Source organism: Eretmochelys imbricata, chromosome 24 (genome assembly GCF_965152235.1).
Source record: "Eretmochelys imbricata isolate rEreImb1 chromosome 24, rEreImb1.hap1, whole genome shotgun sequence".
NCBI lineage: Eukaryota > Metazoa > Chordata > Testudines > Cheloniidae > Eretmochelys > Eretmochelys imbricata.
The window spans coordinates 1,291,481-1,312,403 of record NC_135595.1 but is presented as its reverse complement, the minus strand read 5'-3'; the positions used below and the strand labels follow the sequence as shown (position 1 = coordinate 1,312,403).

General features: G+C 49.0%; 1 protein-coding gene across 21 annotated transcripts in view; it reads left to right on the top strand.

The window, feature by feature from the left end:
- UBAP2L (ubiquitin associated protein 2 like) overlaps nt 1–20,923 on the top strand; it is a 43,697-nt gene that overhangs the window by 6,507 nt on the left and 16,267 nt on the right. For 4 of the 21 annotated variants that reach the window (XM_077841423.1, XM_077841419.1, XM_077841422.1 and 1 more), the window contains exons 3-15: nt 299–376; nt 1,144–1,254; nt 4,220–4,388; nt 4,760–4,855; nt 5,612–5,657; nt 5,975–6,084; nt 11,613–11,665; nt 13,279–13,364; nt 14,454–14,625; nt 15,768–15,969; nt 17,422–17,699; nt 18,248–18,420; nt 20,423–20,600. In XM_077841423.1, the coding sequence (XP_077697549.1) occupies nt 299–376; nt 1,144–1,254; nt 4,220–4,388; nt 4,760–4,855; nt 5,612–5,657; nt 5,975–6,084; nt 11,613–11,665; nt 13,279–13,364; nt 14,454–14,625; nt 15,768–15,969; nt 17,422–17,699; nt 18,248–18,420; nt 20,423–20,600 (1,752 nt within the window). Of the gene's footprint in view, nt 1–298; nt 377–1,143; nt 1,255–4,219; nt 4,428–4,759; nt 4,856–5,611; nt 5,658–5,974; nt 6,085–7,888; nt 7,964–11,612; nt 11,783–13,278; nt 13,365–14,453; nt 14,626–15,767; nt 15,970–17,418; nt 17,700–18,247; nt 18,421–20,422; nt 20,601–20,923 lie in introns of all 21 variants that reach the window. The other 17 variants (XM_077841402.1, XM_077841403.1, XM_077841401.1 and 14 more) reach the window with 10 other exon arrangements.

Sequence of the window (20,923 nt, the reverse complement as noted above, 5' to 3'; positions counted from 1 at the left end):
TTGCAGAGTTTGCTTTGAGGTTCTTGTTTCTTTCTATACTGAGGGATCTGTCCTGGGAAGCTAGTTTATTGTGAGATTGTTGGTTCTTCGCACGGGTTCAGTGGCATTTTGTTCTCCTTCAGACGTCTCCACCTGCCTCTCTTTCATCTTTATCTCCACTTTGAGACCTCCCATCTGTGTGCCCCTCTTCCCCCCACTCCTTACTGGTGTTCTCAAGGAAGCTGTAAGTGCTTAGAAGAGAGTTAGTTTGAAATGCATTGCTCTAACCCTCCTCCATCATCACCTGCAATCTCTCTAGGCCACTGCAGAACAGATTCGACTTGCACAGATGATTTCGGACCACAACGACGCTGACTTTGAGGAGAAGGTGAAACAAGTGAGTGTGGGGAATGGGGAGAACTCAGGGTTGAACAGCTTCTCTAGCTAGACTGGAAGTTGGCAGCTCTGTTTTCAGGAGCTGAAGTGCCAGCTGTGTTGAACCCGAGGCCGAGAACAACAATAGCAACTCTGAAATAAGCCAGAACAGGCCCGGGTTGTCAGGCTAGTGATGGAGGGCTGAGGGGAAGCAGGTCAAAGGGGCAGCTAACTCAGATACCTTTGCCAGGCCAGGTGGAGGTCTGCCCTTCATTGTCATCTTGTTCCTTCTGTTAAGAGATCTCTGCAGTGGAGCAGACCCAGGGAGAGCTGCCCTTGGGATAATAAGCTGCATTGGTCAGAGGAAGCAGATACTAAATCTTGTGTGTCCCACATGTGAGCTCATGAGGTTGAGCCATCAGCCTTTCCGTTCTCTCTGCAGCACTATCACCCTCTTGTTGTGAGGGCCTCTGGCCAGCACCTGGAGTCACTTTGGGATTTGCAAGGCCCTGCCTCCACGTTGACTGGTGAGAGGTGACTTTAGGATTTCTGAGACATGGGGGCACCTTCACTCCTGCTTCTCTGGCCACCCAGTGTACGTTCTGGGGCACACGGTTAAACTCAGGGACAGCAAGGAGACATCCGTGCCTGGACACTTCTTGGTAGCTCTTCTCTTCTGCAATTACAGGTTTTCTCTCCTCTCGAACCCAAGGCATTTCTTAGCTCTAAGGAGGTGTCAGTCCTCTCTGGGTTTGGAATGAGCTGATTGTGTCCTCTTCCTCCCCACAGCTGATTGATATCACGGGCAAGAACCAAGATGAGTGTGTGATTGCTCTGCACGACTGTAACGGGGATGTCAACAGAGCCATCAACGTGCTGCTGGAGGGGAATCCGGACACGGTAGGACAGACTCCTTCAGCTTTGATTAGCAAAAAGGTGGTTGTGTGAAGCCTGGTTGGAGCTAGTGATCTCCAGGTAATACAGCTAAGTGCGCGAAGAGCACATGGGATGGGGTAGCTTGTAAAGGGCTGTCTGACAGTGCGAGTCAGGAGGCCCTGACAGTTAAGAGTGCAGTGTATGTGTAATGGGGGGCCATGCCCTGGCTTGTTTAGCGGCCTTTACTGTATGTGCATTGGGGAACAGATCAAGATCGAGTCATCTGACAGCCTCAAAGGAAGCAAGTGAGTAACCTAGTAAACCTCTGTTTCTTTCTGTGTCTCCTGAACTTTAACATCTTTGGCCCTGGGTTTTTACCCCGATCTTGGTGCAGTCCCATGTCTCTCAGCTGGTGTGTTCGCCATTGCATGGGCTGTCCCTGCTGTGTCCTGCTAGGGTCCAGCTCTTCTAGGTGTGGTGTGTCCTTCTAGTTAGACTTGAGTTCCACGGTTCATCTGAGTGCTCGCATTCCGTCATACTTAGTTAACCCTCAGAATGACCCTCTCAATAGGCATCTGCCCAAAGGAAGCTTCCCCCCTAGCACTAGTCCATCACCTTTATGGTAAAGCAGCCCAAACAGTTTCATCAGTTGTAACCGAATCAGTATCGGTGAATAATGTCAAAGCTGTCAGGCCCTTCCATACTGCGGCTGAAGGTCAGATCTTGCCTATCTGGGTACAGTGGGGTAGTGTTGGTATTGGAAGGCTGATCTTAACCAAATTTCCTAGCTCTACTGTGTTTGAGACTGTCACTTTAGTGTCTGGTGCATTAGCTGGGTTTCTTTTAGAAAAAAGTAAAAAACCGATGTTCTAATTACTGAACTGTATGTCCCTGCCATCTGTATTCTGCATATCATCTCTCCTTCCGATCTGTGGACTCCCACGTGCTTTGGCATATCTGTACTGTCCGCGTGATGGATGCTTCCATGCCTTCACGGAGCCATGTGGGTTTAAGGGCCAGCCCTTTCTGCCCAGAAGCATGCAAAAACTGGCTGTCGGTTAGCTGTAAACTCATTTTAAAAACAACAGGAGTACATCTAACCTAGGCATATCTCAGCTGTGATTCTGTGCTTCACCCAGAATCACTTCCAGGGCTTCTTCCAATAAAACCGACATGCCATTAAAATCTTAGCGGTTTAATTTCTTGAATGAAGGAATTGCTCATGAAAATAATGTTGTGGGTTATATCAAATCTGAAGGTATGCCCTGTTTCCTTTACATGGGCAGCTGAGCCACTCAGCAGTGCAAGATGCCAGACGTAGTCATTGCAGTAGCTTTGCAAAGGCAGGACCAGCGTTGGCAGGGTAAAACCCTCTCCACACCAGCCACTTCTTTAGCCTGCAGTGCCATAGGGGGCTTGCAGGTTGCCACCTGCAGCTATCTGAGCAGAGTCGTCTTCTGCACTGAAATTGGTGAAGGCTTTCTGAGCCTCTCTTGGTCTGAGTTCAACTTCTGCTGAACAACTCAGTGAAAAGGTATTTGTCGGGATGATGCGCCATTGATGATGAGTGTCTCAAAGATGCCCTAACGCTGGTGAGCACTGGCTCACTTGCTTAACGGAGTAGTATTTGAACGTGTCACACTTCAGAGGATAGAAGAGCAGACAGGATATTAGTTCTGAGTTTGATTTTTTTATGGTTGTGCTGTACAAAGTAAACATTATCCTGACTTCCTTCTGAGTGAGTTGCCTGTGAAGAAAGACTCCTCTGGTTTGAGGCCAGCGTGTGCCTAAAAGCTTTTTTGCCCCTCTGTGTGTTGCTATCCAAGGCCAGCTGTTCGTTAGTCAGCAAGTTTGTCAGTGACTTGTGACTCAGTGTTAATTGTGCTAACGGTGTGCAGCATTGCTTCAATATGAATGTGAAACCATTTCATACTGGCATGAAATAAAACTGCCGTGGGTGATTGGGGTGAGGTGGTGATGTGTTGTTTAATTAAACTCGGAATGACTTGAGCTTCCCTGTTTGTGGGGTTTTTGGTGCTTCTCACAATGCTCTCCTCCCTGGAACCAGGCAAGTGTGTAGAAATTCCTGTGTGGTGGGAACAGCGGGTACCCTGGGATTTTTTTGTAATTTCCAGAGTTAACATGTTATGTGAACAGATACTGGGGCCCAAGCAAGTGACACCTTTTTGGGTTGTTTTGCCAAAAAAACACGGGCAGTTCCTTCCTCCCTGTACAGCCAAAATGTTACTTTTCAAATGACTGAGATAACGTGATGTTTTTCTAGCAATCCTTTAATTGGGTCTTCTCTGGGATGAGTGACCTAGCGCGGATCTGTGCCTGAGATCCCAAGGTAATAAGCTGAGTGATCACTGGAACTTCTTAAAAGTTTCTGTGCTACTGAGAAATCACTTCCATTCCCTTAAATGAGGGCAAGTGAGTACCCTGTCTCGGGGGCTGTAGCCTGAGGGGTCTCAGACAGCAGAGAAAAGTCAAAATGGCCCACGTGTGGAGTGACCTAAAAGAGATGATGGTTCTTTCTTCAGTTCCTGGGACAGAGCTATTTGGGTTATAAGAGCAAGCACAGCTCAAATTATTGATTGGCTTCTGAGATGGGCTAAAACAAAACAGCATCCCTCAACCCTGTACAGCTGCCTGCAGGTCAGCAGGAGAGAAGCCTGTTGTGTCCATGCTGTGTCTGTTCTGAGGGACATCACTTAAAATGAAAGAATGCAAACTGAGGAACAAGTATTCTTGGGTGGGTAACTTTCTGAGCGAAAGCTGCCAGGAGCCTGTCAGCTCAGACAGTGGAGAGGAAGGTGGCAGTGGCTGTGATGTGATGTGAAGCTTTGGATAAGTGCCTATCTTGTTTTATTAGAATAGTTTTCTGTCTTCCCTCATTATATTTCCCCCAGGATGTTAAATTATGCATGTAGCCTGCATCCAGTGTTGATCAAATGATGAACTTCTTTCCCCCTCTGCTAAACTTCAGCATTCCTGGGAAATGGTTGGGAAGAAGAAAGGAGTCTCCGGGCAGAAGGACAGCGGGCAGACAGAACCCAGCGAAGAAGGCAAAGAGAACCGGGACAGGGATCGGGATTACAGCCGGCGACGTGGCGGGCCACCAAGACGAGGCCGAGGCACCAGCCGTGGAAGAGAGTGTATGAGCGTGCCCTTTAATAGCAACTATAACTATCATGGTACATGGCAGGCAATTAAAGTGTTGTGCTGACGTTCGTTTTAAAGCTCATAAGTCTAGAAAAATGACTACAAAAATCATCCTCTTGTATGTGTGCAGAGTCCCATCTGGTGCCCGCAGCTGGTTCCCTGACCCTTTGGCATCTGAGTCCCTGGGTGATGGATTCACGCCATAGCTGCCAAACGGCACTAACAGAAGCAAAACATGGTGCCATAGCATCTATAGCTCTGTGTCAGTTTCCCACACAACCCTTACTACGTGCTCTAGGGTCTCCTTCCTTGAGTTCAAAATGATGTTGGAAGTTGTCCTAGTGTCGTTCTCCGTGTCTTTCAGTTCGGGGCCAGGAGAATGGATTGGATGGTGGGAAGAGTGGAGGCTCCTCTGGAAGAGGCACAGAGAGAGGGAGACGGGGCCGCGGACGAGGCAGAGGTACACAAAGTGGGGGTTGTGTGCTGGGGGTGGTGGATCCGATGTAGCTATTTCCAGTTGACTTCAAAAAGCTCTTCTGTAGAGAGGTCTTGAGGGGCTGAACAGAAGTCACGGGCAGTAAATATTTTTCATCTCTATTCTTGTGTTAATGCTTAGCACCTATATATTGCTTTGCACCTGGTAAGCACAGTAGAGCCATTAACTAGTTCTCATACCCTACCCCTGAGGCTTAGTTAAATATTGCCCCATTTTACAGGTGGGGGGGAACTAAGACAAAGGTGGCTGTTGTATGAGATCAGGGAAAGCATTTGTTAGCACCAGAATCTAAGTTCCTGTCCTGGTACCTCTGGGCAGCTTTGCTGCCTCTCTGTGAGCAGCACTCATTCATTCTCATTGCTGAGAGTCTAAAAATAAATCTTTCCATGAAACAACCTGAGTTGTTTGGTAATTGCTGATGAGACCATCTCCTGTAGATTTGGAGTCTGGCCTCTCATATTTGTGCCTTGTGACCGATGGCGAGCTAATCTGTGGTTGGAATCATTTGTCCCTATTTACACCGCTAACATGTAATTCACATGCATGTAAAGGAACAGTCTGAAATCTTATCAATGCAGGAAGATGCTGAACATTGTCATATACTGGGCGTTTGAAATGCCGCATAGTGTTAAACACTTACCTTCCCAGCAACACACAGCAAAGCTGTGAGCCTTGCTGTTTGGCGGCAGGACAACACTGATGTGTGTTTGTCTCTTACAGGTGGCTCTGGAAGGCGGGGAGGAAGATTTTCTGCCCAGGGCATGGGGTAAGTTTTTATTGGATACAAAACAAGAAAAGCAAGATAATTAGTGAATTTCTCTCTGCACGGGGGTGGGCAGGGGACAACATAAGTCTGGCTAAACTAACTGGTGGGTTCTGTCATTCCTTGCTGGTTTGTGTATCTGTCCCATTGCAGCAGCTGTATCATACTGAGTTGCATTTGGAATGGCTAAGACAGCAGTAGGTTTGTCTTACAAAGTGGACGGAGTCTGCTTAAACTATGTCCTGGTTTAAATGTGATTGATTTTCATTCACAGCAGTTACAAGGAAATCTAAACTTGCTCCCCCCAATCTGTGTTCCAGAACTTTCAACCCAGCTGATTATGCAGAGCCAACCAGCACGGAAGAGAACTATGGGAATAGCAACAGCACATGGAACAGTACTGGTAGCTTTGAGCCCGACGATGGGACAAGTAAGTGACCTCCATGCTTCCGTCCCATTGCTACCTGCTGGTTAGATCAAAAATTGGTTTCTTGCAAGTCCCCTTCAGTCACAAAATAGCAAGGGAATGGATTGTGGATTCAGGGCAGGAATTCAGTGTCCTGCTTTCCTTATACCCAATGCTGTTCTTGTTGCAAGTGTCCAGTGTGCGTTCATTGGGTTTCCTGGTAAGTTTTACTCTCCGACACTTTGAGGTTATCAGTGGAAGTGTGACAGCTGCACAGTCAGATCTAGCATGTGCACTGGAAGCACCTGGGTCATGCAGTGCCCTGCTCCGAGCTGGTGAAGGTGCTGACCAAGGGCACTGGCGTGCTTGCCTCTGACTGCTTTCTGGCATGGGGGCTGTGTTTTGGCACACCTGTCAGCACAGAGGACATTGTGTAAACAGCAATAAGGCTGACTGGTGGCAGCTTTTCCTTGCACGTAGTGCATCCTCCTGAGCCAAGCTTTCTGCGTTCAGATGTCCGCTCTCACTGTATTCCGACGTGGGGAGTGCTCTGCTTCCTGCCCCAAACTGTTTGCAAGATGAGATCTTAATACGGAAAGCTGGCTTCTGGGGAATTGATGCCCAGGGCCTCCCTTTTTGCCCAGGAGTTCTGCTCCTCACTGAGCTGTCCAAGCACTCTTCTCTTGCTGTTTTCTTGCATTGTGAAAATGGGGTGGTGTTTTCATATAAACATTGAGAGTGGGTTGTGAGATTTGAGTAGATGCAATTTTGGCAATGCAGTAACTGGACATAGTCTCATGGGACACTCTCTAATTAAAGCTAGTCTTGAGACATCTGTACGTTTTTAGAGGGGAGCAGTATCTTACACCACAGTGGGGTCAGAACTTCTGTGCTTCTCAGCTCTCCCCTCTGAGTTACTCAAGTGAGCCCAAGCTCCTGCCACCATACATCAGACTTTTAAAACAGACTATTCTGACACTGTCCCGTTCGGCTGCCTGCCTCAGCTATGACAGTTCAGTTTTATTTTCCTTCTTCCAAAATACCAACTGAAGACCTGTTACTTGTTAGTTTCCATTGATTACGTTCTGTCTGTGTAAGGAAGTGGTTAATATCGTAATTATGCTGTAGTTATGGTAATCTAGCAAATGCATTTTTCTGTCTCACTTTCAAAGCTGCTGTTCATTAGAATGGATTATTGCACCTTACCAGCATGCAGCTCTATTTTTGTATCTCTTTCAAAATCAGGGAATAGCCTTTTTCAGAAAAATCACTTTTTTGGTCACAGCTTTTTAGCAGATTGAAACTCCTGCCGATGGGTCTGAGACCATGTAGCCATTTAATCTGGACTGTTAGAGGGCTGGATAAGAATCCATACCTTTGGGGCAAGGGAATGTTTTTTTGTTTATACTGTGTAGGATAAAAGAATGGATAGAAACATGCCACTTCTACTTACTGCAAGTTCATACCTTTCTTTTCCAAGTAGATTTTCATTGTGTGTACACCCAAACCAGTGTTCTTAGGAAGGATAAATCTAACCAGAGTCTGTAGTTGCTGGGTGGGGAGAGAGCATTGCTTCACTCCACATAGAAGGATCCAGGTTTGCTTCTGTGCTACAATGTGTTCATAGTGTAAATTTCATGATAAGTTCTTTACAAACATGTCATGCATTATCATTTTATGTTTCCATTTTAGCAGCCTTGAGCATCTCTCTTTAATTTTAGCAATATCCACAGGTACAATGTTACTGGTGTACGTGGGGGCAATGAAACTTGTTCTCAAGCCAAAATTTCACTGGTTGTTTTTCTTTTTCTTTTCTTTTTTGTTTCAGGACTTGATTTCATTGGGGGTGAGGGCTCAAATTATCCCCGAAAATTTGACACTGCTCCTGGTATGATACATCCAGGTGCACTAACTGCCCCGGATACCTTTACTTTATAGCTTATTTTAAAAACTGAAATATCTGTGGATATGTCATTCTTATGAATATTTAATGTTTGTTCTGACTGTGCTTTTACTAATGCTGACACCTTAAATGTAAATCAGGAGCGGTTATGTCTAAAGGCGCATGGGTGATGTAAATTCCAGGTTCAGCCACTGCTTGTCTGCACCCTCAGCACCACCAGGTCTGTGGCCCCGACAACATCCTACCCAGTACAAGGAAGTGCCAGGCAGCTCAGGCTCCTGTCTCTCTCACTCAAATGCAGAAAGTTCTGACCTGGCTAGCTCCTAGTGCTGCACGTACCCTGAGTCCCAGGCTCAGCGACGCAGTGCTCTGCTCCCTGGCCTCCAGAGCAAGTTTTTGCAATGGGTTTGCAATGCTGCTGCAGGTGTAATTAGACCTGCTAGGTGCTATCAGCACATCACTCCCACTTACAGCTGCTTCTTGGTAAGCATTGCATTGATTAGTCGCTGCTCTGGCATTCACCACTGTGCAACATAACTCCTCCGTCCTGTGCACACATATGCCCGAGGTTCCTGGGTGTCTGAGATTCCACGCACTTGATGCTTCAGAGATTTAGGGCCTTGTCGCTTTGCTTCCTGCCTTTGGGATCTTTTACTATTATGCACTTTAAGACCTGAAGGGGCCATTAGATCATCAGGTTTGAGCTCCTGTATCACACAGGCCAGAGAATTTCAGTCATCCCTACATTGAGCCCAGTAGCTTGCTTGACTAAAGCAGATCTTCCAGAAAGGCAGCCAGTCTCAATCTGAAGTCTTCAAGGGATGGAGAATCCACCGCTTTACCATGGAAAGTAAAGAATAAATGGGGAAAGCTTGGCCGTTGAAGTCAAAGCTTGTTTTTCTGGATAAGGATCCTGTGAGGGTTCGGGTGCAGGTTTTCCATTACCTGCTTCTCCTCCCAGTTTTGCCCCGAGATTAAGCCTGCATGTCCCTTTCGTCTGCAGTTTCCTGTTCCTTTGTGGCCAGTTTACGGCTCTGAGCTGAGACCTCCAGCCGTGGGTAGTGCACAAGCTGTTAGTGTGAAACCAGCTGCTGGAGTTCTGCCATTCAGTGTCGCACCCGTTTGTGTGTGCATCTGGATTTACATTCCATGGAGCTTCTCGAGCCCAGTCGCTCTTCTCTGAATTCGGTCAGTGAATATCCAATATCCTGTGGCACCTGCAGGCCCTCCTGGTCAGTTACGGGAGCAGCAGACTCTGATGTTAATGTTAGAGAGATGTCCGAAAAGAATAGAAAGGGGCCACCGAGGAGTCCCTCTCTTCAAGCTTGTGGCAAGTGCAACAGGGCCTCAGGCTGTCCAGGGGGAATGGCTAGCTGCTGTTACAGGAGCAGGCTGTCACCTGAACTACTATCTGGTACTAGCTGACTCAATGACTGCACCTCTGCTGCCTTGAAAATGGATAATATTCCTCCCAGCCAACTCCTTCCCTAAGAGAGGGGAGCAACTGCCCTGGAAGAGACTCCCTCACCAGGCGGGAGAGGGCAGGGCCGGCAATCTCCTGTCTTTCTGAATAGGACACTGTCTTGAGTGCCAGAGTGCTGGGTTCGCTGGAGATGATCTCGCTTGGCCAGGAGCTTAACGGGATGTTTGGTTTATTTTCAGCAAGGTAGATATACAGTGTGCTGGTTAGGAAACCATCCATTTCCTTTCTGGAGAGCATCTTGAATCGAAAGCAGCTCTTTGCATACACTTCTCCTTCCCTCTCCATGTGCAAGAAATCTCGATCAGGGCTGGACTGGGTGTGTGACACCTGTAAAGCAGCCTGGTAGGGAGAAGTTTTGGAGTGTAGGGAAAGCCTTTCTCATGGGTCTGGAAGCTGAAGAGTTTAGCTCAGCCTTCCTTGCCCCTCTGCTCTTCCTTTTATTCCCAAAACTGATCTGACAAAAGGAAATTGAAATGGGGCCCAGGGCCATGTCCTGCAGCACAGACTCTGTTTCCTGCTTTCTGCCAGTCACAACTGGATTGAGGTACCTAGCCTCTGCCTGGGTAGGGAGACGGGCTCTAGTCCCTGAAGGTCTGGAAAAGGAGCCTTCACACTGTTGCTGAGGGAGCAAAGAAGCAGAGGAGAAATGAGGAAAGCTGGCTTTAACTCTTCCCCACCCCCCAAAAGGGTAGCATGTACTCTTCCCCTGCCTGTGTTATAGCAAAGGGGGAGTTCTCCAAGTGTGGGATGCCCGGAGGCTGCAAGGACCCCAGGAGTTAAACTGTATTAATGTTTTGATCCTAAATAGAATAAAATATTTAGAGGTTTGAATCTGCTCAGTTTACCAGGGAAAATAAACAATAGGCTCTGCTAGTAATTTGCTTCCTTGGTGCTCTCAAGCAGCTGCATCTCTGGAACTGGGAGACTTTTCAAGTCTTGGCCTGACAATGATAGACTATATGGAAATTCCCCTCCCCCCCCTCCAAATCTGGGAGGGTTCTGACTAGCCTCTAAGAACCGGAGACCAAAATGTTCCACTTTTACAAGTTCTAAAAGCTCGTTAGCTGATTAAGGTGGTGTTGTCACAGGCAAAACTTGTCCTATTCTTGTAAATGTCTATAGAATTAACCCTGTTGGCTGTGTGGCTTTTTTTTTAGTCTGGTTTGTATGGGTGAAAATGACCTGCTGAAAAGTGGCAGGCTGCTTTTGTGCCCTGATTTTCTGATGTGAAATGCTCCCCCTCTCCTCCCACCCCAGGACCTAAAATTAAGTCTCTAGTGGACTCTGAAGTGAGCATGCTACACCCAGAGTGCTCAGTTCAAACTGAGGTGTGTGTGTGGGGAGGGGGGAACAAGGGACTTGGAACTGGCTTGTAGGGGATGCAGTCAGGTTAAAAACAAATTTTTTAAAAAGTAAATTTGTCTATCTTTACAAATCAAACCTTGCACCATTGAAACCAACATGATGATCTTTTCACTGCAGTATTTTATCTGTTCGTCTTTTGTATTTGTCTGAAATTGAGCAAGGAAAATTCATGAATCGCAGATTCCCAGTAGATTTCACTTTCAGAGTCTCATGCGCTAGGCAAAGTGCCCCCGTATTGGGTTTCAAGCGCTGCAGGGAAACGTTCTCATTGAAACAAAAATAAACCAGGGAAACATTTCAGTTCTTGGGTCTTATGAAAGCTTGTTTACAAAACTGAAACTTGGGACTGAACTTTGATCTGACAGTGTCCCTTTAAAAAAACCCATATGATTGCTAGCCAGTCTAGCTGCATGGTGGTGTCCCACAGGAGAGCTGGATTTTGGCGCCACCTCTGGCAGAAGACACTCTGGAGGTGGTGCTCTCGGTCTCTGCTGGGCTGGGGATAGCTGGTTGTGGGTACAGCTACGGCAAGGAGAGGGGGAAGCAGGAAAACGGATGGTTCTGAGCAAAGGGGCTGGGGAAGAACCCAGGGAGCCCCCTGGCTAAACCCAATACCCTGAGTTTCTGCTTTGGTGTTGGGGTGTGTCTGTGTGCAGCATTTCTTAGCCTCTCGCCTGTGCCTGGTTGGTGAGTAAGAACCCATCCAGCTGCCTGCTATGCTCCCAAATCGCTTGCCTGGCTTTTGTAAGAAATGGGGCTATGACACGTAGCAAACTTCCCAAACCCTTGCTTTCCTTGTAGGTGCTTGGAGGACAGCGACGGAGGAATGGGGAACAGAGGACTGGAATGAAGATGTAGGTACTCTCAATCCCCTCCCCATGCTAGAAGGGGGACAAAACCTGCTAGCTGAGGACTGTAGGAATAGCCCCAAACCAGGCTCCTTGTTCCAGGAACTGCACTGCACGACTCAGGTGGATTAAATATTGTCGCTACTGAACTCTGTGGAAAGTTAACACTGCGAGTTTGCAGCTTGGAAAGCATTGCCTCCTGTGGATCTGTAATATCCACGCTGGGGGGAGGGAGTCTGGATGCAGAATGTCAAGTATCTTTGCTTGTCTTTATTGCCAAGGTTGTGCTTTTTATGCCTGTTTCCAGGAGCTCTGAGCTCTTCCTTCTGTGTTAATCTGTGGTTTGTCTCATGTTCATCTCGTTGCTTGATCTGTGTTCTCAGCATCCGATTCCACTGCTTCAGAAGAAACTTTGCCTTGGTTTTTAAAGTTCTCCTAACTTTGGCCCTCATCCAGCTGCCATTTAAATCAAGGGAGAGTTTTGCTATCACCTTAAATGGCTGCAGGACTGAGCCCTTTATTGTACATTTTTTCGCTTCCTTTCAGCTGGGCAGCTGGAGTTGACAGCAAAGGAAAAAGCATTCATTCTTCAAGTGCTGTCCGAAGGAAGTGTTAGTGCTGTGTGTAGAAACACAGGCAGTTAGAGCTGTTCCTGCGCTCATCAGGTCTCTGCTTGAAGGCAGTCTGGACACCCTTTCTTGTGTTACATGGAGGCCCTTTGCACACCAAGCAAACGCTCTGGCCTGGGATGGTTTTCTGTGATTTTTTTTTTTTTGGCCATTACTTGCAGAGGTGCTTGCAAACAGTTCTTGGGCTTCTCTCTCTGGGATAAAAGCTGTTTATATACAAATATAGTCCACTCTAAACTATGTGGGGGCTGCTCTAAAACTTCCCATCCATCTATCCTGAGCATTCCTTAGAATTCAAACAGGAGTTACTGGCCTGTAGAAAGCAGACTGCCCCTTTGCTGGTTGTAGACCCAGTTCAGCAGAGCACTTTGGCTTGTCCATTGACTTGAGTGAAATGCAAGCACATGAGGAGGGGCTTTGCTGACTCGGGCTAACTGAGCAGTTTTCCTGCACTGCCCTAGCAGGCCTTTGGGTTCTTGGCCCGGTAGCCAGAAGTCCTCACTTTGGCTGTGGGAACTGAGGCTCAACTGTCAGACTAAGTCTGAAGTGTCTTCGTAGCTGACTGTCCTCTCTCAGATATTTCCTCCTCCATGTCCGGTGGGTTTGGGGTCAGTGCTGCACTTCGTTAGTTTCCAGATGCCCATTTTCCAATCGATTTTTCACTCCATAACTTCCCAGTTGCTCTGTTGGACTGAGGGACAGCCAGCACTGAGCGGAAATGCTTTCTAAGCCTGGCAGATGATTGAGTCATTGAGGAGGGTAAACCTAGGAAAAACCAAGGGCTGGCATGTTTGTGATCACAACCAAACATGTTATCAGTGCTAACCCCACGCACTGATTCTTGTGGGCTGCCATGAGCGAACCTTCCTGCACATGTTCTTCCCAGCCCCAGTTCCTTTGCGTTTTTGCCTTAACTTCGAAATCTCTCTTTATTTGGAGCCCTAAAGCATGGTTCTAATGTGTGGGTTACCTCCCTCTTCTGTCTTCTAGCTTTCAGAGACCAAGATCTTCACTGCCTCCAATGTGTCTTCAGTGCCTCTGCCTGCCGAGAATGTGACAATCACAGCTGGCCAGAGGTGATGGCTTAATAATAATGCTATGGCAGTAGCAATATGGTAGTCCAGGGCCAGGGCATTGCTTCATAGAGTCATGGAACCACAGGACTACAGGGGACTGCAAGGGTCACCTAGTCGAACGTCCTGCCAAGATGCAGGATTTGTTGTGTTTAAACCATCCAGACAAATGGCTATCCACTTGGACAAAATTCAGGAGCTCTGAATAAGTTCACTTGGGTTTGAGTGGAAGGGCTAAGTGCTTAGAGCCCAGGTTTGGAAGCCAGGAATTCCCAAGTTCTGTTAGAATTTCTGTCTTCGGCTCATCGGATTGTCCCTTTGTAAAACAGCTTTGAGATTTTCAGAGCAGACTAAGGGATTTAGGCACATCTCTTGATTTTAATGAAAGGCACTTGTCTAAATCCCCTGGACTAATTTGAAAGTCTCAGCCGAGATGCTTAACTACTTCACAGGAGGATGTGAGGGTTATTCATGTTTGTAGAAAACTTTGAGTTCCTCCAAAAGGTTCTATCAAAATTCAGAATTATCTCCATAGAGTTATTCTTACAGACAATTAATTGAGTTCGACATATAAATGTAAACTATTAACATGTCAGTTGTTGGTCCCAGGAAAACAGTTACATCAGTGGCCTGTTCATTTATTAGTCAAGGTTTCACCTGCTTGGATGCAACTCTGTTTTGTGTAACTTCATAATTTGATTGCCCTGGGTTACCAAGCATAAACCTTTCTGTCTCTGTCCATTCTGTTGGTTGCCAGACTTAATAGTTTGGCAGGATTAGCTCTGCTTACTCAGCCTAGCCGATAGGTAGCACAGGTGTGCCTTGCCCAGGTGACCATACGTAATAGCTGCTCTTAGGCCTGGTTTTTCCTTTTGGTTACTTGTAGTAGGTACGGGCGGCTGCTCCTTTCAGGCAGTCCTTTGAGATTGCTAGAGACAGTTGCTGACTAGTGCTGAGGTAGTGTAGTGTGAATCTCTTTGAGGTCACGGGGGCGGGGAAGGACGTTCTTGGCTGGAATAGAAAGCTAACAACCCTCAAGGGATGGTACGGCTCCAGTTAACCTGGGTGGTTTCATCCTTTTCCTTCTCCCAGAATTGACCTTGCGGTGCTGTTAGGAAAGACACCCTCTTCTCTGGAGAATGAGTCATCAAACCTGGATTCAACCCAGGCTCCTTCTCTTGCCCAGCCACTGGTGTTCAGCAATTCCAAGCAGACTTCTATGTCCCAGCCTGCATCTGGTAACGCCTTCCCTCATCACAGCATGGTAAGGAAAATGCCACTCACCTTTGCCTAGGCAAGGTAGGGGGCCTGCTGAATTCACCCACCTTCTGAAACCCTCTCTTTAAGTAATAGGGGAGGGGCAGAATGGGTGCACCCATTTAGTTGAGAATCCCCAAGCTGTGTGATTTACAGCTTCAGTCCTGCACTCATGGCTCCCAGTGTTGTGAGTTCATAGGAATTAGGTGACTGAGCAGGGTAACCTCAGTGCTGGAGTAGTGTTCGGTCCTGGCTAACCCTAGGCCACGTGCCTCTTTCTCACTACGAAAGGGGAAAAGCGAATCCCATAGCCTCTGAGCAGCTGTGAGCTGTATTGTCTGAAAGGGCGATAGGGTGGTAATCACAGCAAGGGAGCATGCCCCGAGTGTGTCGGGGCAGCTGGGCCTGTGACCATAGCCTTGCTGGGCGTCTCCTGTTCTGTACTTCCCTCTGGAAGCTTCTCAGAGAGCTGGTTTCTCCCTCTCAGGGAGACGACTTGTCCCAAGGACAGACTCTGCTTTCAAAGCACCAAAGGTGCCTGTTCCTTAAGGCAGGTCAGTGCTGCCACTCTGCTCTGTCCCGCTCCACTCAATCCCTGCATCTCAGGCTTAGCTTGTGCCGGGTTGGTTCTTGGCCATCCTGCAGCGACGGACAGGGGTACCCCCAGCCTGGTATGAGCTGAGAGCCCAGCAGTCCTGTGTTGAAGAGCGAAGAAGGGAATTGTTGAAATGCACCCAGAGAGGTGCCTGGAGCTGGACAACTGGTTCTTCGTGTCACCCTGGCAGACAGATTGGGAGGATAAGGATGGGTGGCATTTTCCAAAGCACCTATGTGACTGGGGAGCAGGAGTCCCATGGACTTTCGTTGGCACTTAGGGATTCTTGCAGATCCATCTGCTCCCTTTACTGGAGAGCTCAGCTGTGCTACATCCATGCCCTAAAACCTGGCATCCCACGCAGTGCAGGGCAAAATACGAGCATAAAGCCTCTCATTACAGACAGCACCCACAGTACATCCACGGGAAACAAAGCCTGTGTGTGAAACATGCAGGGCAGGGGCACTCAGCTTTCCTGCGGCTCAGGGCTTCCCTTGGAAATCGCGGCCCCTGCTTTTAGTGGTGACTTTTGCTTTCCTTGTTAAAACCCCCAGGTGAGCATGCTGGGGAAGGGGTTTGGAGATGTCGGAGAGGCCAAAAGCAGCAGCACCACAGGCTCTCAGTTCCTGGAGCAGTTCAAGACAGCTCAGGCTCTGGCCCAGCTGGCTGCTCAGCACACCCAGCCCGGCGGAAGCAGCACCTCCTCCTCCTGGGACCTGGGACCCCCAGCCCAGCCCTCAGCTCTTGCGCAGTATGGTAAGGCATCGAGGACGCGGTTTCTGGGCGGCGAAGAGTGTGCTGCAGTGGGTGGCGTGGAGGATTCACTTGGGAGTGCGAGCCCTGGAGCCTTTGGGCTCATTGCCATTCAGAACAAATCACCGGGAGCACACATCTAATTGCCCTCGGATTGGAGAGTTGTTATTGCTCATTAAGGCACTCTCAGGGTCTTTCCTCGTCCTTTTTCCACTCCCAGCAGCCGAAATGAGCTCATTCTGTGTGTCCATCTCACTGACATCTGTTTCAGCCCTGCCAGCCCGCCACACGGACACCTGCAGGCATCTGCTGACCAGTCCCCTCGCCATTTACGCAGCCTAGCGTGCTCTCTAAGTGCAGAGATCTGTAGAGAGGAATTTCATGAGCGGTGGCCTCAAGTACTTTGAGTCCAAGAGCTCTCCAGCGGGATAGATCTCAGATACACAGGCATGTGTCAGCCTCCATCTGCTGGAGGGAGCTGGGCTGCCGATCTCATCGGGCCCCTTGGAAAGGAAACTAGCCTCCGCTGATGGCTCTCATGCCAGAGGCCAGTGGGGAAAAGAAGCGATTTTCCTGGCCCTGGGGATACCTATGATACAAGAGCAGCTCTAGCTGTTCTGTGCTTCAAAGGTCTCTCCAAGCCTTGCATGGTCTAGTGTTAATGCAGTTCTTTCAGCTCCTACATGTTGTTTCTTGCTCTGGGGAAATGGCTCTGGTTCAAATATGAGCTGAGGAAAAACTCAGCCCTGTTCCAGCAGCCGCCAGTGTTGGCATCCTCTAAGTGTTTCAGATAAGGAGCCCCAGAGCAGAGGCAGAGAGAATGGGAGTTGTGTTTAGTAAGCCGGGGTGCAAGAGGTGCAGCCATGCTGAGGGGAGGAAGGCCTGGGTGGTGGTCGTGGGGTGCACAGTAGGTGAAGGAAAACAATCGGGCAATCAAATGCAGCCAAACTTGCAGAGGAGGGCAGGGAAGCAAAGCCAGGTTTCTCTGAGAGTCGGTGTTTGTGTAAGAGGCATTTGCAGTCGTTCTGTGATGGAGAAGCTCTGCTGACTAGATCTGCTTCCTTCCACCCCTAATCTTCATGGCAAGAGCTGCAGGGAGGCCTTATACGCTGAGCTGAAAGGTGGAGTGCTTGACAGGTCAGCACACTGCCCGTGGAAGAGGGCAGGGGTCTGGTTAGAATGCTGGACTGGGAGTCAGGGCTCCTGGGGTTCTTTTCCCAGCAATGCCCCTGACTCCCTTCGGAGTGGTACTCCCCATGCGCCCATGTAGGAGGGACCTAATAGCTCCATGGACATTAACTAACTCTGTGAAGAGCTTTGTGATGCCCGATGAAAGGCTCCAGGGAGGGGCAAGGTCTCAGTCATTTATTTCATTACTGAAACCTAGAAGTGGCGGGACTTGTGTTAGCTCTCACGAAACAACCAGTATTGATCCAGCCTTGTTTTGCGCAGCAGATCTAAAGACCCCAACGGACTCATCAGTTCACAGCCCCTTCACCAAGCGTCAGGCTTTCACGCCAGCCTCAGCGATGATGGAGGTGTTCATGCAGGACAAGCAGCCTGTGGTGACAGCCTCTACAACGGCACCGCCCCCACCATCTTCCCCTCTGCCCAACAAAACCAACCCTGTTCCACAGATGTCCCCAGGTTCATCGGACAACCAGTCCTCCAGTCCCCAGCCAGTGCAGCAGAAGCTCAAGCAGCAGAAGAAGAAAGCCTCCTTGACATCTAAGGTATGGGGTGTGTGGGGAGGTGGCAGCGGGATTGAGGCACAGCTGTGTTGGAATTGTAGCAGCCTCCCTCCCTGTTAATGGGAGTGGAGCTGGATTTGGCTACCCTGAGTTGGATTAGGCTCTCCAGGCTGAACAGATTCATGTTCACAGCGTAATCCAGAGCACCTGCAGACCACAGGGGCGAGTGTGTTCGAAATTCCAGCAGGGTGAGGGTGGGTGTCACTGAAGTCAAGTCTGGGGTTCTCAGTACCTCAATATCTGACTGCAGAGTCGTAACCCTGCAAACATCTGTGTAGGTGAGCCCCTGTGGCCTGATCCCTGTACTCAGGGGCTGTTGGTCAGCTGACATAGCTCTAGCATTGTGACACTGAAGTGTGGGGTGGGCTGAGGTCAGAGCCCTCCTGTGCACATGTAGAATTTTCTCTGCCCGCTTCAGTCTGATTTGTTAAGGCCGTTCTCCCTGCAGGTGGCTCACACGAAGTCCCCTTTGCCCAGTTTGGTTGTCCTTGCAGTGACTTGCCTTTCAGGGACCCCTCCTTCCTTTGCAGATTCCTGCTCTCGCGGTGGAAATGCCTGGCTCAGCTGATATCTCAGGGCTAAACCTGCAGTTTGGGGCATTACAGTTTGGTTCGGAGCCTGTTCTCTCGGAGTACGAATCAACGCCCACGACGAGCGCCTCTGTGAGCCAGTCTCAAAGCAGCCTCTACACCAGCACTGCGAGGTAAAGGCCTGGGGCGCGCAGGGAAACACCCCAATGCCTGTGGTGGACAGAGGCAGGTAGCACTTGCTCCTTTGCCATTAGGGGCAGCCTTGCTTCCAGCTCCATCTGGGTCTCAATGGACCGGCTATAAGGAGCCTCTGTGCTCTAACCCATTGCAGGGTCAGGAGGAGAAACGGCTTCATCCTAACCAGAGGGGCACCTTGTTTGTACTACTGAGATTCTGGAGTCTCCTGTACCAGCCACAGCACAGTGGGGCGGGAGTTTCCTTGGTGTCCAAGCCGCCTGGGTAAATGAGCGCAGGCCAGCACTGCTGACCCTGCAGCCTGCCCCTGCCTGCTCCGGGAGCCCCCTAACTATACTGCATACCAGTAGACCCTTTCTGGCTGGTCTCATAGCTATAAAGGGGGGACAGCGTATGCAACAGTAAACAGTTAAGTTGCCAGCGGACTCATTCAGACAAACCTATGGCTGATTGGCCTGCGGTACTTAAACAGAAAGTAAATTAGTGCAGGTTTCCTGCTGCCGTTAAACCACTCCCTGTGAATAATGAGAGGGGAATCCCCAGCACAACTGCGCCTTGTTCCAGGTGAACAGGTTGTGTGTGTGCTTTCTTCTTCACACTGTAAATACAAATTGTGGAGACTTCTGTAGCAAACAGGGAGAGAGCTGAGCACGTCTGTCCATTCAAACTGAGCGTGCCTTGTCAAATTGAAGGGTTCTCACCCCCTTGCTGTCTAGCTGATCCTTCTTTGGGAGCTGCTGCCACTCCCAGTCCCTAGCAAGTGTGTTGAGTATCCCTTATTGCACAACAACTTTGCCCTGATGTAATGCTGAACAGGAAGATGTTGGCCCTTTTGTCCCGGCGGAGTTACTGGAGATGTCTGGCATTCAGGCCGGGGAGTGGAGGAAGCAGTCATGGGGGTTTGTGAGAGTAAATATGCCTTAGGAGCTCTAATGTAAACCGTGACTTACGGCTGACCTGCCTGCCCCAACCCCTTCCTGTGCAAGGTCTGTGGCACAGTAATTCACAAGGGTTTCAATGATGTCTGGGTTCTGTGCATTTACTGCCCAGAGCTGGGCAGAATGGTGGAAGGGCTGGGGAAGACCTGTAACGTTAAGCAGTTCCTCCTCCAGCCATTGCCGTGTGTCCCCGGCTTATGTGCTTGTCCAGTCTGATTTCAGAATAGCTTTATATCCTCTCTCCTTATCAAGGATGGGGACCTCTGAGTCTGTCAGAAAGGGGAAGACTTGCCTGGATTTTTCACACTTAATTTTATAGAGAGCATTACATCCCCGAACCATTACAGAACCGTTAGCTTAGAGATACTCTGACCTCAGTGGTTCAGGAGCCAAATTAGTGATCAGCATTACCCAAAAGGGTCACAGTTGTGGGAATTCATTGTTTCATTTACTAGAGTGCTATAAATTCATATTTAAACAGCCTGGCCAGGGAAATGTATATAATTCTCACAGCAAAATGACTGACCATGTATTATTATTTTATCAACTGCAGCTGATTAATAACATAGTAAAAGCCTCCTGATTGGTTCATAACTTTAGTTAGTAATTAAATTGCACAGGGGTTTTATATCATGGGCTGCAAATAGCTGCAGGAGACCCATTAAAGGGCTGCTTGCAAGCCTCACTCTGAATATCCCTGCATTAGCGGGTCCTCACAGCCTCCTTCTAAGTACTAGCTCCGTTTTATGGGTGGGAAAGGGAAGCCCAGAGAGATGAAGTGACTTGGCTTGGGCCATGCAGTGAGTCAGTAGCAGTCAGAATGTGGGAGTTCCTGGCTCCCAGTCCAGTGCTCAGTCCACAGCACCACAAGCCTTTTTCAGAGAGAATCTCCCTGTGGCTGGGCCATCCCTCTCCTGGCTGCACTTCTCTGCTGGGTTTGATCAGCTACATTGGTAAGCACATGTAAGCAAAGGCTTGAGGCTGCCAGCCCAGCAGCGTCACTTTGGAGAGAAAATAAACCCCTTCCTTTCTTTCTGTGTAGTGAATCTTCGTCCAATCAAAGCCAGGAGTCTGGTTACCAGGGCGGCACAATACAGACAGCAACGTATACCTCCCAGAACAGCGCTCAGGGACCACTGTATGAACAGAGATCCACCCAGACCAGGCGATACCCAAACTCCATCTCCTCCTCGCCCCAGAAAGACCTGACCCAGGCCAAGGTAGGGAGCTGGCCTTAACTGCCTTCTGGGGCCAGCGCATCCCCTCTCGGTGGTGCTGTCTTACCATGGCAGAGTGTGAAGCCCTGTGTGGAGGGGTGGCTGTAATTCTGCAGTGCAGGAAGGGTGTAAGAGAAATCAAAAAGCTGATAACTGGGCCCTGCAGATCACTGCAGAGCGGGAGCTGGCAAACTGGGAGAGCAGAGTGCTCAACGTTGCTGGCTTGCTATGGAAAAGCCCTCTCTTCTGCTGAGCTAAAGGCTTGCTGCTGTGTAGAGGTGGACCTGATGTCGTCACCACAGGATGTGATGGTTGTCTGCAAACTG